This window comes from Gadus morhua, chromosome 18 (genome assembly GCF_902167405.1).
Source record: "Gadus morhua chromosome 18, gadMor3.0, whole genome shotgun sequence".
NCBI classification, from domain to species: domain Eukaryota; kingdom Metazoa; phylum Chordata; class Actinopteri; order Gadiformes; family Gadidae; genus Gadus; species Gadus morhua.
Genome location: NC_044065.1, coordinates 19,948,750 through 19,964,404, shown reverse-complemented (window position 1 = coordinate 19,964,404; position 15,655 = coordinate 19,948,750). Strand labels below are relative to the sequence as shown.

At 44.5% G+C, this 15,655-nt stretch overlaps 1 protein-coding gene across 1 annotated transcript; it reads left to right on the top strand.

Annotated features, from left to right (window-relative positions):
• The first annotated feature begins 788 nt into the window (after window positions 1–788).
• On the top strand, window positions 789–14,956 carry LOC115531466 (putative protein MSS51 homolog, mitochondrial). Its single transcript, XM_030340763.1, has 7 exons — window positions 789–969; window positions 2,762–2,918; window positions 4,167–4,316; window positions 5,963–6,087; window positions 6,600–7,166; window positions 13,635–13,728; window positions 14,454–14,956. The coding sequence occupies exons 2-7, from the start codon at window positions 2,785–2,787 to the stop codon at window positions 14,638–14,640; spliced, it is 1,257 nt and encodes a 418-aa protein (XP_030196623.1). The 5' UTR covers window positions 789–969; window positions 2,762–2,784; the 3' UTR covers window positions 14,641–14,956.
• Window positions 14,957–15,655: the final 699 nt, after the last annotated feature.

Sequence of the window (15,655 nt, the reverse complement as noted above, 5' to 3'; positions counted from 1 at the left end):
GACGGAGGCAGTAGCAAAACTGTGGACATCCCTGTGAGGCGGTTGTCAACGAATTGGCTTCTCTTCCCTTGTAAAGTAAACGGATTCTGAACCCAGAATCTACAGGAGACAGACTGTGGACTACTTTGATTTCCCTGGGATAAAAAAAAGACGTTGAATAATAAGTGAAATTAAAAACTTGAAACTCAAACTTGGAATAGAATGTTATATATATATATAAATATAGATTATTTTATTGATCTTTTCTGAGAATTTGTGGGGGGGTGGGGGGGGTCATATGAATCTGTGTAAAAACTTGTATGTTTGATTTTCTCAGGTTCCCCTGGACCAAATAAAGTTTCTTTTTTAATTAAAAGATCAAATGTTTTGTTTTAATTTAAAACATGATAAACATAATGCGTGACCCATCCAATTGATTGTATTCATTTATGATTTTTGAATTACATTGCGGGTAGCAGAGGCCAACAAAACCACCTCTCAGGTTCATAATTGGAGATCATCATGAAGGTTCTCTCATAGTATTGGGTGTAAATATTATAATAGTTAATAATAGTTTAACCCCTCATTCGATGACCTTGTTTCACATCCCGGAAAATCTTCCATGCCAGTTTCTCCCACGATGCATTGGGGAAGATAATTAAGATGAAATCCTGGCACTAGATTAGGTATGTGATGAGGTGTCTCGTCACGACTGTCAGACTCTGACCCCGGCGACCCCCCCTGATGCTAGGGAGGGAGGGGGGTCCTGCACTGACCTCATTGGCCGCAGTCTCCCAAAACACCTCCCACACTCCCAGTCACACCATTGGGGAGTGAGAGGCGAGAGACAGAGGGGGGTAGAAGAGGGAGTGGCAGACAGACGGAAAGAGACAGAGAGCAAGAGGGAGACCCAGAGAGTGAGAGAGTGATACAGACCGAAAGGACCTGTTTTAAGATTGGAGCATTCTAGAAAGCCTTCTGGACCTCAAGGTACCATTTGTGTTTTCCTCTCTTCTGTCGATTTCCGTTCTTCTTTTATCTCTTTGTATGCCTGCCTGTCTTTCTGACTGCTTCTCTGACAGCCTGCCCGGCTGGTGTCTCACTGTGTAGTTCGGCTAGAGAGGCGGGCAGAGTAATGCTGCAGATCTCGTCAGTCAGAACCCTGCATTCTCTCTGCATGCTAAACCAGCCCTTTTTAAAGCCCTCCGAATATCAGCTGTGAAGCGCCCAGGGCAGGGTCCAGGGCGGGGGAGAGGCCCGGGGAGATGAGGCCTCCTTAGGGGGTCGTATCCCTAGGAATGGAGATCAGCACACGGTCCTGGGAGGCTGGTCCGAGCCGGGGCCAGCTAGGGTTTCATCACCATCACATTCTGGGGCTCACATGCAGCTCCCAGCAGGTGCCCTGCAGCGTAACTGAGAACGCAGCGACACATGCCACAGCTCGCTTAGTGTCGGCTTAAAACCGCTCTTATTTTAGGAAGGGGGAAAATAAGAATTAAATGTACTGAATCTTGAAGGTCTACTACATTAGAATATTGTGGAGGAGTTTATTAATTTCGATAATTTCATTTACAAAGTGAATCTCATATTACATAGATTCATTACACCCAACCTGAAATATTTCAAGCCTTTATTTGCTTTGATTCCAGATTCCAGCTCATGAAAACCAAAATTTCAGTACGTCAGAAAATGTGAATATTGTGAAAAAGTTGAATATTGTAGACTCAAGGTGGCAAACGCTAATTTACTCCATACAATTGTTAAGGTTTCCGGAGCCTTTAAATGGTCTCTCAGTCTGGGTCAGTAGGCTTCACAATCATGGTTGTTGCAGAAGACACTCATTGACTGCACACCCTCACCCTCAACAAGGAGGCCCAGCCTCAAAAGGACATCGCTAAAGAAGCTTGCTGTTCGGGGAGCCGTATCCAAGCATATTCGTAGGAAACTGAGTGGAAGGAGAAAGTGTGGTAGAAAGGTGCACAAGCAACAGAGATAACCGCAGCCATAAGAGCATTGTCAATTAAAGGCCATTTAAAGGGGAGCATCACAAAGAGTGGACTGAGGCAGGAGTCAGTGCATCAAGAGCCACCAGGCACAGACTTAACAAGGACATGGGCTATAACTGTCGCAGTCCGCTTTTCAGATGAAAGTACAATTTTACATTTCATTTGGAAATCAAGGTCCCAGAGTCTGGACAAAGAATGGGGAGGCATAGAATCTAAGTTGCTTGAAAGTCCAGTGTGAAGTTTCCACAGTCATTAATTCAATTTAAAAAGTGAAAATCATATATGTTTGCATTTAATCCTCATCGTCGTATTCTGATGTTGGTCCACTGTGCTTTTTCAAATCAAAAAATGTTTGGTTTTCCTGAGATGTAAGCCATGATCATCATGAGCATCAAGATCAAAACGAATAAAGGAGGGAAATATTTCACTTTGGACGTAGTGAATCTATAAAATATATGATTTTCACTTTTTAAATTGAAATAATGAATTTCAGAAAACTTTTCCACAATATTCTAATTGCTTGAGATGCACCTGTATGTGTCTTAAATTAAACATGTTGATGCTTATTTGTCCTTATTTCTTCCCAAGAACAATTAATGGATGATTTTTAAATTAATCTGTATGAACTACTAATGAAGTTATGATAATTATTGTATTGAAGGGGTCCAGGGAACCATATATATCTTACTTCTATGTTCTTTGAGTTGTGTCAGATTAGGAAAAATCTTTGAGGTTAAAAAAACAACAACCACTCAATTATCTTTTTTCTTTGACAGTCGAAATACAGAAACCACCCAACATGGCATCGCAGAGCTCAGCTCATGGCAGCGTCTTCTCTAACCAGACGGGATTTAATGCACTGGAATCCAACGTTCCCGGGCTGGGAGGGGTCATCCTGGACCAGCTCAACATGAAAGACTATGGAGAGTACAGGTACAATATCAGAACCCACTGACTGTGACAGGATGGCCGCTCCCAAACCCTTTAGGACAAAGAGAAGACCTTAAACACTGCTTAACGTCTTTTCACAATAAAACCTGTTAGAAGAGGACCTACCAATCCTATCATCTTCTCAAAATAGACCAATAAGAGCACCTAGATCTGACCAATACAGGATCTTAACAATCAAACCCTCCACTCGACCGATCCAACGTGCGTATCTGAGAAACAGACCTTTATCCTATAGAAAACGAACCCTTAGCGAAATGCACAGGAACGGTTTTAGTCCTCATAAGGGACGTGGCCCCTCCAGACCCGTATATAAACAAGACGTCCTCAGGCCGGCTGTCTTAACACGCCTTAAGGCCCAAGTTTCTACTCCATCCCACCGGGAATGGGGAAGTTGAAACCGACGCTGTGTTATTCCTCTACTCTAAGGTCGGAGGTCAAACACCTTTTTATATCCCTTTCAAGATGAGGAGAACTGCAAAGATTCATACACACATTCCCCTGGGTCCCAGGAATCAATATCCCAGATTTGTAATTCTAGTGCTTGCAGAAAATAGGTTTGGGGCCGGTTCTTTGACAGAGCCCCTCTTGAGCGGGGCCCATTTAACCCTCTGGCTGTAACGAGCCGGTCTGTGCCGCTGCTCTAATTTACATTTCCACCAGCAGTTGAAACGCGCCGTACCACACCGCACTGCAGAGGGACCTTCTCCGGGGTCGGGCCAAAGTGAGCCCGCCCTGGTTGCTGTTCGGAGCGAGAAGCTGTGTCCCTGACCCCTAGGTCACCTGATTACATCACTTCCTGTTGGGCTAGATTTAGAGTATATTTTCTACAAATTTTAGTGAACCTTAATGCCCTGATTCATACATATATATAGAGCAGTCTCTATCCCACTCTGAAGTCATTCTGTGCCCCCACATAAAATCATTGTTTGTGTCACATTATTATTGTGTGTCTACGACCTCCATGTAGATTATTTTAGGAGAATTTCATAATGTTTTTCATCTGCCTTATCTTTATTGATTGCATTCACGCTTCAAAAACATGTAAAGCTGCAATAATGTGTTGAATGATTGTCTTGATAAACAAAACACTTGATGAATAACGATAACATCTGCTCTATGGACTTGAAGAGCTCAGTTTTTCCTCCCTCAAGATACAAAGTACTGCTTTTGTGATCAATTACACACACTCTACTGATGCAGCATTCAATATGTCTTTTTGGCTGCCTGCAGGGAAGCTGTTGAGGGGAAGACCAAAATAATCTCCTTCAAGAACTACAAGGAGATGTTCCAGAAGATGGAGGAGACCTTTAAGTTCTGCGCCAGATGCAGCAAACTGCCCCACAACCTGTCTGGAGCAGAGACCCTCAAACGCTGTGGGAAGTAAGTCCACGGGTTAGGGCCGGTTTATCCTCGACGACATGGGTAGTGTTGCTGGGGAATAGTGTTGAGAACTTTACTATTGACTCTTGAAATTCTATCTAAAGTAAATCGCTAAATGTGGTTTGTTGTCAGATACGTGTCCTGTTTAGGGTGAAGGTAGGGATGAGTGAGGGAATCTCGCTTGAGGTAAAGGACAGGTAGACTCCAAACCTTTTGGCCGGGCAACACCCTGACTTCTAGACCAGGAGTACCTACACTTGGGAAGATGTGTCCCACCTGAGCACAGGAACTTTTCATGACATGTGCATGTTAAGCAGTACATTCTTATTCACATGTTAGGAACCTGACATCATCCAATTAAGTAAGTAAGAAACAGTTGATGAGGGCCAGCCTGCATCAGTAGGAACCATCCCCTTGACGGTGGGCTTTGCCTGCCGGTCTCCTCTTGTCCAGCATTCTCTTAGGATCAATGTCACCTGTTTGCTGTTAATGTCATGGCATCTGTTTGAAAAGGCGCCATGTCCTTGGAGCCTCAGTAAAAACAACAGCATGCGAGTGTTGGACAGCGTCCCGGCCAGCTCTCTCATGGATATACTAGCCAGGTTTCCATCCCCAACATCGCTCTATCTGGAGCAGTGTCCCAAATCCTACCTACCTTATCTTTCCTCTTCATTGTTTTTAAATAGAAGCACAACCAGAACCGGAACTGCATTGATGGAGCGAGAAAGGGAGATACTTTATTAATGCACCACTTAAATAGAATTTGTTTTACAAGCGACTTTGAATCCTGGAAAAGTGCTATATAAATCTTATTTATTATCACTATTAATAGCTCACTATTTGTGGTAGATAATGTGTCACGGCATTAAACATTTTCGGAACCCCTTTCCTAAAACCTGGAGCCAAAGACCAGGGCTTTCCCCCAACATACCCCTGGATAGAGTTACTAATACACGCTTTGTGGTCTATGAACACATATCATCCTATATAGATGGGTACACCATGCATCCCTCGTAGAACCACACACACACACCCACAGATAGTCAGCCATGCACCCCGTACCATGTACCATGTTTGGTTCATTTCCCCTCTTCATGTATGGTGAGCAGGTGAGGAGAGAGCAGGTGATGAGTGGTGCATCACTAGCTGAGAAGGTCACACAGGAAGGCAGAGGGCGATGGCGTGATCCTCTATTTGTATCCTGGCACGGTGCAGCACAGAACGCTCCACGTTCTGTGCTGCTAATCACTCGCGCCACTTCCAGCGGCGGCATGTGATTAGCAGCACAGAAGCTCCGCGCCTCAGCAGCCACTCACAGGTCGCGCGGCAGCCAGCTCACTCATGGGGCTCGTCTCTTTTGCCAATTGGCTCTTACTTTGAAAGCGGTGATTCACTGCCCTTAACCGGTGGATGCGGTTGAGTGGTTGGGGTGCTCAGAGTTCATCTGCAAACCCGCAGATGACCCTTTATATTAGCAGATTCTAGTCGGACCTCATAGAAGGCTCTCCTTATGCCAAAAAAGACAATGCTTTTGGTAGAGATCTGACTAGCTTTTTCTCTTGGCCTTTCTCTTCCTCCCACTCCCTCCCTCCCCCTTCCTATCTCTACCTCTCGGTCTCCTTCTCTCCCCTCCCTCCCCCTCCCAGGTGTCTGAATGTGTACTACTGCAGCAAGGCGTGTCAGATGGCGGACTGGCCTGACCACAAGAAGGCCTGCAAGAAGCTTCGCCTGGTGGCTATCGACCGCCTGGTGGAGTGGTTGATGTTCACTGGTGAGGGACACTCCCCTCTGACCTGACCCTCCCCCTCTGACCTGACCCTCACCTCTGACCTCTGACCTGACCCTCACCTCTGACCTGACCCTCCCCTCTGACCTGACCCTCCCCTCTGACCTGACCTGACCCTCTGACCTGACCTGACCCTCTGACCCTCACCTCTGACCCTCGACTCTCAGCGGATGGTAGTGGGTAGGTAGGGAGTTTGATTCCAAGCTGAGAGGTTCTGGGTTCAATGCCAAATAGTTGCAGTCTAATCGAGGCAACCTTGATTAGACAAACAATCAAATATCTCTATAGATATATGTGTATATATACATATATATCTTTATATATGCACCCAAATCTATTTAGATATATATGTGTATATAACACATATATATATATATATATATATATATATATATATATATATATATATACATCTTTATATTAATCCACATATCTGTATCTATAAACATTTATCTTAAACCAGACATGTTGTGAGCCCCGAGCCTTTGTCTCCCCAGGAGACCTCCCCGTCCCCACGGAGCCGCAGTGGAGCCGGCCGGCGGCTGAGGTGGGGAGCTGGGAGGCCTGGCTGGCCCTGCAGGGGGGCTTCGATGCGGCCCTGGACGGCGTCCTCATCTCCCCCAACATGGACACCCTGTGGAGCAACGTGGAGCGGCCGCGGCCCGAAGCCGCCGACCTGCGGGACGCAGTGTGGCGCGTCCAGAGCGAGTTCCTCTCCCGGGTGCTGACCGTGGTGGCCGCCCTGCAGCGCTTCGGCCTGGACCCCCGCGACAAGCCCCTGACCATCCACCTGGCGGGGGCCTCTCTGAACGAGTCCATGGGGGCCCGTCTGACGGACTACGACGAGTTGAACCGAGCCTTCCCCGGACACCAGGGGGTGGAGGTGGTGCTGGTGGGGCCGGAGCTGGTGGACAGCCCCGTCATCAGGCCCCCCCTCAAGGCGATCGGCCCCGCGGAGAGGGTCTACATCAGCGCCTACAAGGGCCTCTACCACAACTTCTGGGAGGAGCTGGTGGAGACGGAGAAGGCGGCCAGACCGGACCTGGTGGTCGGCTTCCACCCCGGTACGTAGACTCACCCGGCTACCCTGATATTGATGCTAATCAGCAGCATGGGGCAAGCTGATCCATGCTGGTAAATAAGTCCACCAGATCTGGGCACTTCTTGTTCCATGCGGCGCTCTGTTTCTGAGGAGGTCTCCAGATGCGTGTCCTCCTTAAGGCGAAGGTAGGGATGAGTAAGGGAATCTCGCTTGAGGTAGAGGAAAGGTAGACCGCAAACCGCAAACTGACAGGAAACGGATGTTTACAACATCCATTTCCTGTCTGGTGGCCGTGTAGTAGTCAGTAGCCTCTGACAGACAGCATTTCTAAACATGAGCGGATCACTGGATACAGACTGGGTGGTATTGATTCAGGGCTACCAGGCCTCAGACATAGGCTGGGATGGCAGGAGAGAAGAAACCTTGTGTCAGGATTGAACCACACGAGGGTATACCACCTTCTGTCCAGAGTCACTGACCTATGATTCATGAGAATTTGAACTTAGACCTGGTTGACATTTTGAACTTTGATCTGGTTAATGAGGTGTCTGGTTTTATGGGTTGGGTGACCTGTTTCAGGTTTTTATGGTCCCCACCTGGGTAAAAAAAAAGAATGGATTAGAGAACCTAAAGCAAAGTCAGATTGAGATTGACTTCATACCATCTCCTCAGAGCATGTCCTCATGGTGCAGTGAGAATGGTAGGAATTCCATCTCAATCTGACTTGGCTTTACATCATTTACTCAAATTAAGCTGTTATTTTGGCTTGTTCCATTGCAATTAACTATTTATATGATTTATGAAGTGTTTATTAATGAGAAGGCCTTTTGAAGGCTGTAGAGTCAGATGTCCTTGAGAATATTTTCAGATTTCTTTGAATCAGTTAAAGGCCATTAAGCCACATTAAGATACATTAAGACGCATTAAGCTACATTAAGCCCATTTGGTTCAACTCATTTTCAAACTGGGCAATTGCCTCATTCTTTCATCCCTTTCATCCAGCCTCATTAATCTCTTGTTTTCGCCTAAATATCACCTCTTCAGATTTTTTTTAAACATTTCGCAAATTCCTTGAGACTTGCTATTCTCATCATAGCATGTCGTTATGTTGCAGTGTGAATGGTATAAACTTCAACTCAACCTGACTTTCTTTAAGGTAATTTAGCCACATTAAGCTCAGTATTTGTGTAGTTTTATTTATTTTTATTAAATAAATAAAAAAGGTTTAACATTTTGTTTTCCGTTGTACAATGGCTAATGGTGTGTTCGAGATGCCTCGTACACCATCTGCACAAGTTGAAAAGTGGGAAATCTCCCAGCTTTCTTGCGGCATTTCACAGAGGAATGCCCCCTTTTGGTAAGTCCCACTTGGGTTCTAAGAGTCAACCGAGTACAGTGAGGTTGACCGTACGACTCGGTAAACATAGATGGCTGCGTCCATAAAGAGATGTGTTTTTTTTGGATTTGTACCACGTTGGTAATTTTAGGGTTTGTTTTTAAATTCTCTTACACACTTGATTACATTGTTGCTTTAATACGGGTCACCAATTTATGCATTGCACGGCCTTGCTGTGCGTGCAATACAAGGCTAATGTAGCTAACAATAACAATGACCAGCAAATGATTCACAAAGACAAACATGAACGCAATTAGTGCTACAAGCCAGGAAATTTTGTCAGAGCAACTTTTGCGGGTGGTGTATGAGGCATCTCAAACACACAATATGTCCTATAGGGCAGTAGATGTATGAATTGTTGAGGCTGACATTTTAGGTTTTTTAATTTAAGAAAGAAATTCAATCTGGAAATCAAGGAACACTTTCTAGTATTTCGTGTGGCTTCCCAAACAACAGGTCTTGCTTTACAGTATCATATTTTATTCTGAACCGGCTTAATATTGAGCTGTATATTATTACTTCTGAAGAAGACTGCAGGAAGTAGTGGAAACATGTCAGGTACAAACAAATGAATAGTAGTCTGTTTACATGAACATACAAGTTAAATTATCAAGTTAGACTAAATTAACTTTTTTGAGTTATGAGGAACCAAGGAGTTCAAGGAAGGCTGCTGGAGAAACATCCTTGCACATTTTATGTTCCATGTGGGGAACATACATTGAACCTGGTGGTGGCTGATACAGCAAAAGTGTCCGCAGTGCCATCAGCCAGTTTGGCAATATACAGAATCTTATATCTTGGGCAATCTTGTGGACCATGTGACTCTGACACTGAAATCCTGGAGTGAAACATGGTGGGAGAACCGTGTCAACAGCATGGTGGTACCAGGGCCCTAACATGAGGGAGGCAATGCTGGAGGTCAGGGACAAAGCAGCAAATGCCCTGACCCTGACCAAGGTTGAAGGCCAAGCTTTGACAGAGGAGGTTGGGTCATACCGCTTCAACATTGCACAGTGGTATGGTATGATTTCCTCAACCAAATAAACCATGGGAGCATGCTCCTGTAGTCTGCCCCAATGCTGCTTGATGTGGCAATTGACCTCATCATGAAGGTAAAAAACCTCACTGACAAGATATAGAGACACAGGCTTTGCTGCAGCTCAGGACTCTGCTAAAGAATTATGTGAGGAGATGAATGTGGAGGCTTAAATAGAAGAGGTTGAGAAGCACAAGGAAACACTTTGCCTATGAAGCCTATCTGAGAGGCCATGAGGAGGCTAGAAATTGCGACGATCAATGCAGCAATTTCAGCACTGGAGACGAAGATGACATTGATTGAAAGGAACTGGCTCTTGAAATCAGCAACTTGCCAAGCCCGCCTTCAGTGACATGACTGCACTGGAGCTTCTCTCCTTCATCCACAAAAAGCAGCTGAAGGAACTGTAACCGATCTGTGCATGGCCCTGGGAATGCCTGCACTCTCCCTATGGCCGTGACCTCAGCAGAGAGGAGCTTTTCAAACTAAAGCTCATTAAAACCTATCGGAGGTCATTCCTGGGACAGGATCGCCTCAGTGGACTCGTTATAATCAGCATCAATCAGAAGATCGGCAAGCAGCTATCGTTTTGTTCCTAACATTTTCAAAAAACATTAAAAAAAATGCAGCATCTGTCTCATTTATCCACATTTGTGAGATGTTATAATGCAGATTCTGTAAATCCTGCAACTTTTCAAGAAATTCTTGCTGTAGGGGAGCCCCAGTGTTTCCCATTTATCCTTTCTGTATGTTTAAATTGCTGTGGTCAACTTGAGTTGTTTAGCTTGAATTTGGGAGAATTTAATGTTTTTCACAGATCTAGCCTCTCTTCCTCATGATTCCCCAGATGTATGCATTTAAATTGTAAATGCATGCCATTGGACCGCCTTAGAGGGTTTGGAAACCCCCAATCATGCATCCACAAAATAGGGGCCCCGAAACAAAATGTTACATAGGGCCCCCAGATAACTTGAAACGGCCCTGCCTACTGTAGTTAAGCACAGTCTTAGTTAGGAACCTGCTGTTATGGACGTACTACATGTTGTACTACATGTTGCATTTTTTGCATAGGCAGTACCTCCCAGATGAGTCAGGAGTTTTGGTGAGGAGATCTGTGCTGCATGTTTCTTAAGTCTGACCATTTAAGAGAGAAATCCGCTCTACAAAGATATTGGAGAACGCTGAGGACAAATGAGACAATGCTGAACATGTAGATCAAGTTGGCAATGTTTTACAAAACTGACACCCACCTCTCACTGGTGGATTTTGAGGTATCCTGTCTGGCTTTCGGTATTTCCTCCTGACAAGAACACAACTATTCTTAGAGTTGGACCATACTTCTGTCTCAGTATTTCAGAGGGCAGCCACCACCTGCTCCAAGTCAGTGAAGGAGAGCTCCTCATGGCAGCCATCGGTCTCAGGTTCACCATTCCATTTGTGGCTTGAACCTTTGTACCGACACTGTCTGTCCATTAGCCACTCAGTCTGTTATCCAAAAGAGCTGTTCTGTTTCTCTTTAAGGTTCTATATTTTGAACTTTCATTTGTTATGCTTTATGATAGAGTGAGATAGACAGGAAGGAATGGGAGAGAGAGGGGAGGACATGCAGCAAATGACCACGGGCAGGAACTGCGATCGAAGCTGCGATCAGGACTAAGCCTTAATGGTATGCGCTCTACCGGGGAGCCCCTTGGCCCTCCCTCCTTATCATCTGTGATGCAGAGCCTTGAGTCCTCTAGCTTTTTATGAGTTGGTCAAAAACACCAAGAATTGTGGTGACAGAAAAAATAAAAAGCACAGATAATCTCAGCACCTCCAGCTTTTTCTACCTCCTCAAAAATCCTCTTCAGTGACGATTGACTCCAGAGGATTGAAGATTGACATAAGAGCTGACTTGAACATGACTCAGAATTTCACACCATTCAATATACACAAAGGCAGAAAATGCACGCAGTTGAATTCCACTGACAGCCGACTGCAGGCGTTGCCTGCAGACGATTGGAACCATATGAGCTGGGCAATAAGCTTTGAGAATGAGTTGTTGGCACTGCTCAATAACTTGTAAACAGAATGGTGTCTTCCAAAGTGGACATTGGCATTATCTGCTGCATAGGCTGCATCGGAGTCTTACGGGACATCCCGGCTAATACGGGACAATCAGCCCCAGGCATATTTGCTCTAAAACAATTCCACAGGGTTTGAAACAAGGATTAACTGTTGGTGTTCACAAACCTCTTTCAATGCTTATGTCTGAGTATACGGAGAGAGGAGGAGGAGGTTGTTGACTGGTAACAGAGGTATAGTCCCTGAAGACACCCCCCTGTGTCCACACCTGTCCACCTATATTTATCGTCACAAACCTTACTGAAGGATTGTATGAAAATAATTGTTGGTCATGCTGAACGTTTGTTTTTGTGAATGGATGAATGGTGAGTCACTTTAAATGCTCCTGTCGCATGCAATTGTGGGAAGGCCTTATCCTCTTTCCTTTGGTAAAGGATGATCCAGTGTATCTAATTCTAAATGAGATCAGAAAGGCAACTTTCCTTAGCATTAAGGGAATTCAAACAGCTCTTATCACTGCCATTAAGGTACTTCTGTTTCATTTCAGCCATTTAGGAACCTTCCTATTAGGATTATGGTAGGTCCTATCACGTATTTTGAGTTATTTATGTAAAACATATCGGGCACCTCTACATTCTGTCTTTGTACATTGTACAATACAATTCTGCAAGTGTATTGCATCAATTAGTACCACCATCCCATACAAATTAATCTATGACATAAACAGCCCCTGAGGCAAGGGCTGATGTGCTAGAAATTCAATGCAGCACGGCGCATGCAGCAGATCAGGTAGCCATGCGGTGCTTTAAATAGCTCCGGGAGGAGGCTAGCCAAGTGCTAGAGGAGCTGGCCAGTGCTGCTCAGATCAGCAGTGTCTCAGCTAGCAGCTAAGCGTCCAGTTAAGCTTAATATACAGAGAGCCTCTTGGGGCAAGGGGGTAACCTGTCCCTGAGCACCCCGTACAGATGCTTTTGGAATCTCTCCGGGTGATACACCTTGTGTCATCATGGGTTCCGGGCCTGCCTCTGCTTATAGAGACAATCCAGAACCAGAGAACTCAGCCAGATCAGACGACAGAGTGCCGAGCAACTATGTTCATGGTCTTCAAGCACCATTTCCTTTGGCCCATATTGGTGGATACCCTTTCACCCAGCCTCACCCTTTCACCTTCGTAGATACTCTTCACCCAGCTTCCCTCATCCTTTCACCTCTGTGAATACCCTTGTCCATTCCACTCTGTTTTTTTCAATGCACATCTCATTCATATAGAATACATATCTAACATATCTAACAAATTATAATCTATAATCTTCTAAGGGTATAGTAAAATTGACCCACCCATGTCTCTGTATCCACTGTTTAACCCCTACCTGCTCCTTAATGACCTGTCTCTGTATTCACTGTCTAACCCCTACCTGCTCCTTAATATCCTGTCTCTGTATTCACTGTCAAACCCCTACCTTCTCCTTGATGACCTGTCTCTATGTTCACTGTCTAACCCCGAACTGCTCATCAATGACTTGTCTCCGTCTAACCCCTACCTGCTAAATGACATGTTAAGTCTTAGTTCCCTTGATTAAAAGTGCCTTCTTATACACTTTAATATACTGTGATGTACTGGTACCATTTTATTAATTATAATTGATATTGTTTATACCGTCTGTTCTGTTTGCCGTGTTTGTCCTGTTGGTCTTTACATTGGCATTTACTTTAGCGTCTATTTTTGTTCATTAGTACTTTGTATGGTTACTGTATTGTATCTTATCCTGTGTTTTCCACTGCTGCTGGCCTGTTGCAACAAAGGAATTTCCTCTCCGGGGATTAATAAAGTTGTTGTCTACGTGGCCTATCTAAAAGTGACTGCTGCCATACCTTACCCAGACCTATCCAAAAATAGAACTACACATCATAAATACAAGCACTGGCAACGAGACCCACAGTGACTAATCAACACTATTAAGCAACTCTTCTACCTGTTGTGTGGTGGTTTCCAGGTTTCCATGCCAACCCTGGTCTTCTAGAGGGCTGGATGCCCACTCTGCTGCTCCTGAGCGATTACAACATCCCTACTTTCTTCAGCATGTTCAGGTCAGTCCCTAGACCCAATATGATGCAACACAACTTGCCATAATACAACAGCACAACACACCATAATACAACATATACATACATACAAAATACAAAATACAGAGAGAGAGAGAGAGAGAGAGAGAGAGAGAGAGAGAGAGAGAGAGAGAGAGAGAGAGAGAGAGAGAGAGAGAGAGAGAGAGAGAGAGAGATTATCTAACCCCGCGGCTGCAGGCATGCATAGTGCCAGCCGCACGTCTTAACAGCAGAACATGGAATCTGTCAGGTTAATATCATGACTTTAAAAAACACCTCATTACTTCCTTTAACGTATCTTTAGTGTCTTTTTCTTTCTTTCGTTTACGCTATGCCGACCCGCTTAGCACACGTTTCCTAATTTTCACTGTGAAATTGACCGTTGACCAAGCACTATGACATTGAAGTTACGTCACGTTATTTATTTTTTTAAATGTGATGTATTTATTTTGCAAATCAAAATCATTCAAATCCTTTTATGACCAAAGTCTTGGCCATTTTATTTTTTTATGATAAAATAAATAAAATATATTTATATATATACCAAGGGCCCCCCCATTGGCCAGGGCCCTGGCCCATGCGGTAATCCGTCATTGACCATAATACAACAGCACAATACACCATAATATAAAAGCACGCACTACTCCACAAAACAGAACACACCAAACTCCACCACCAGAACCTTGTCTCAGTGTCTGTTGTCTACCCAGCGATGCAGAGCTCCAGGCTTCGCTCGGTATCCTCCATGACATGGAGATCAAGGTCCTGGCCAGCGGACCCAGCCCCTTCAGCTCCCACAAGCCTGAGATGGTCCAGTCCTGTCCCAACAAGCCCCTGGTCTACTGCAACTCCTGCTTCATCTGCTACCAGGGCATGCTGGGGTCTGCCACCAGCTAGCAGAACATCAGGACCTGAATCTACTGCAGCTCCTGCTTCCTCTGCTACCAGGGCATGCTGCTGTTCCTCTGCTACCAGGGCCTGCTGGGGTCTTCCTCTGCTACCAGGGCCTGCTGGGATCTTCCTCTGCTACCAGGGCCCACAGCTAGCAGAAAATCGCAGCATCAGGGTCAGAAGCTTTGCTGCTGTCCTCTAGAACAGAAGCACCCGACCAGGCATACGGTTGTGTACGAGAAAAAGTTCCTATTTACAATATAATTGGCATTATTTAGGATTTGCTTAATTGTTTATTCATATATATGTATATATATATATATATATATATATATATATATATATATATATTAAAAAAAATATATATATATATATATATATATTCTTCTTTTTTTTTGGAGAAAGAAAACATGTGTTTGTCTGATTAGAACGAGCCTGAATCCATGATTATTTTTTGGCACCCTTTTGTGGAAATTACTAATAGACGTTTTTCATAATTATTCCTCACAACTTTGAGTTGGTGTGCCTTGAATGTGTGGCTGGGATAATAACGGGCCAGCCCTGAGATGGCAATGATGTAGAGCCAGGGCTCCGGAGCCAATTGGGCTGCTACGAACCATTGGTTTAATGTCATTGCTTGGGTTGGTTTTAATGTGGTCATCATGATTCTGCAGGACATTAAGGACTCTCATCCCACCCTTCTGCAGTTTGGGGCCACATGTTATCCCTCATACTTCTTGGTACTACTGCTCTGAAAGTATTCAGTCTAATCTGTGCTCTCTGAAAGTGTTTTCTAATTCAATTCAAAACCAATTATTGGCCCTGCATATGTTTGTTATTATCGGCCCTTGATGTTTATATGAGTCTGTATATCTTTATCTTTTTTTTCTATTTAAGTACTAAAATGGCCATTTAAAACCTATATTCAAAGGGTAGGCCATTATGAGATTATACTCGGGCTGTAATAAATCGTAACTACCAAAAGAGGTGCAGTCGCGCTACTTCTGTGACCATCTGCTTC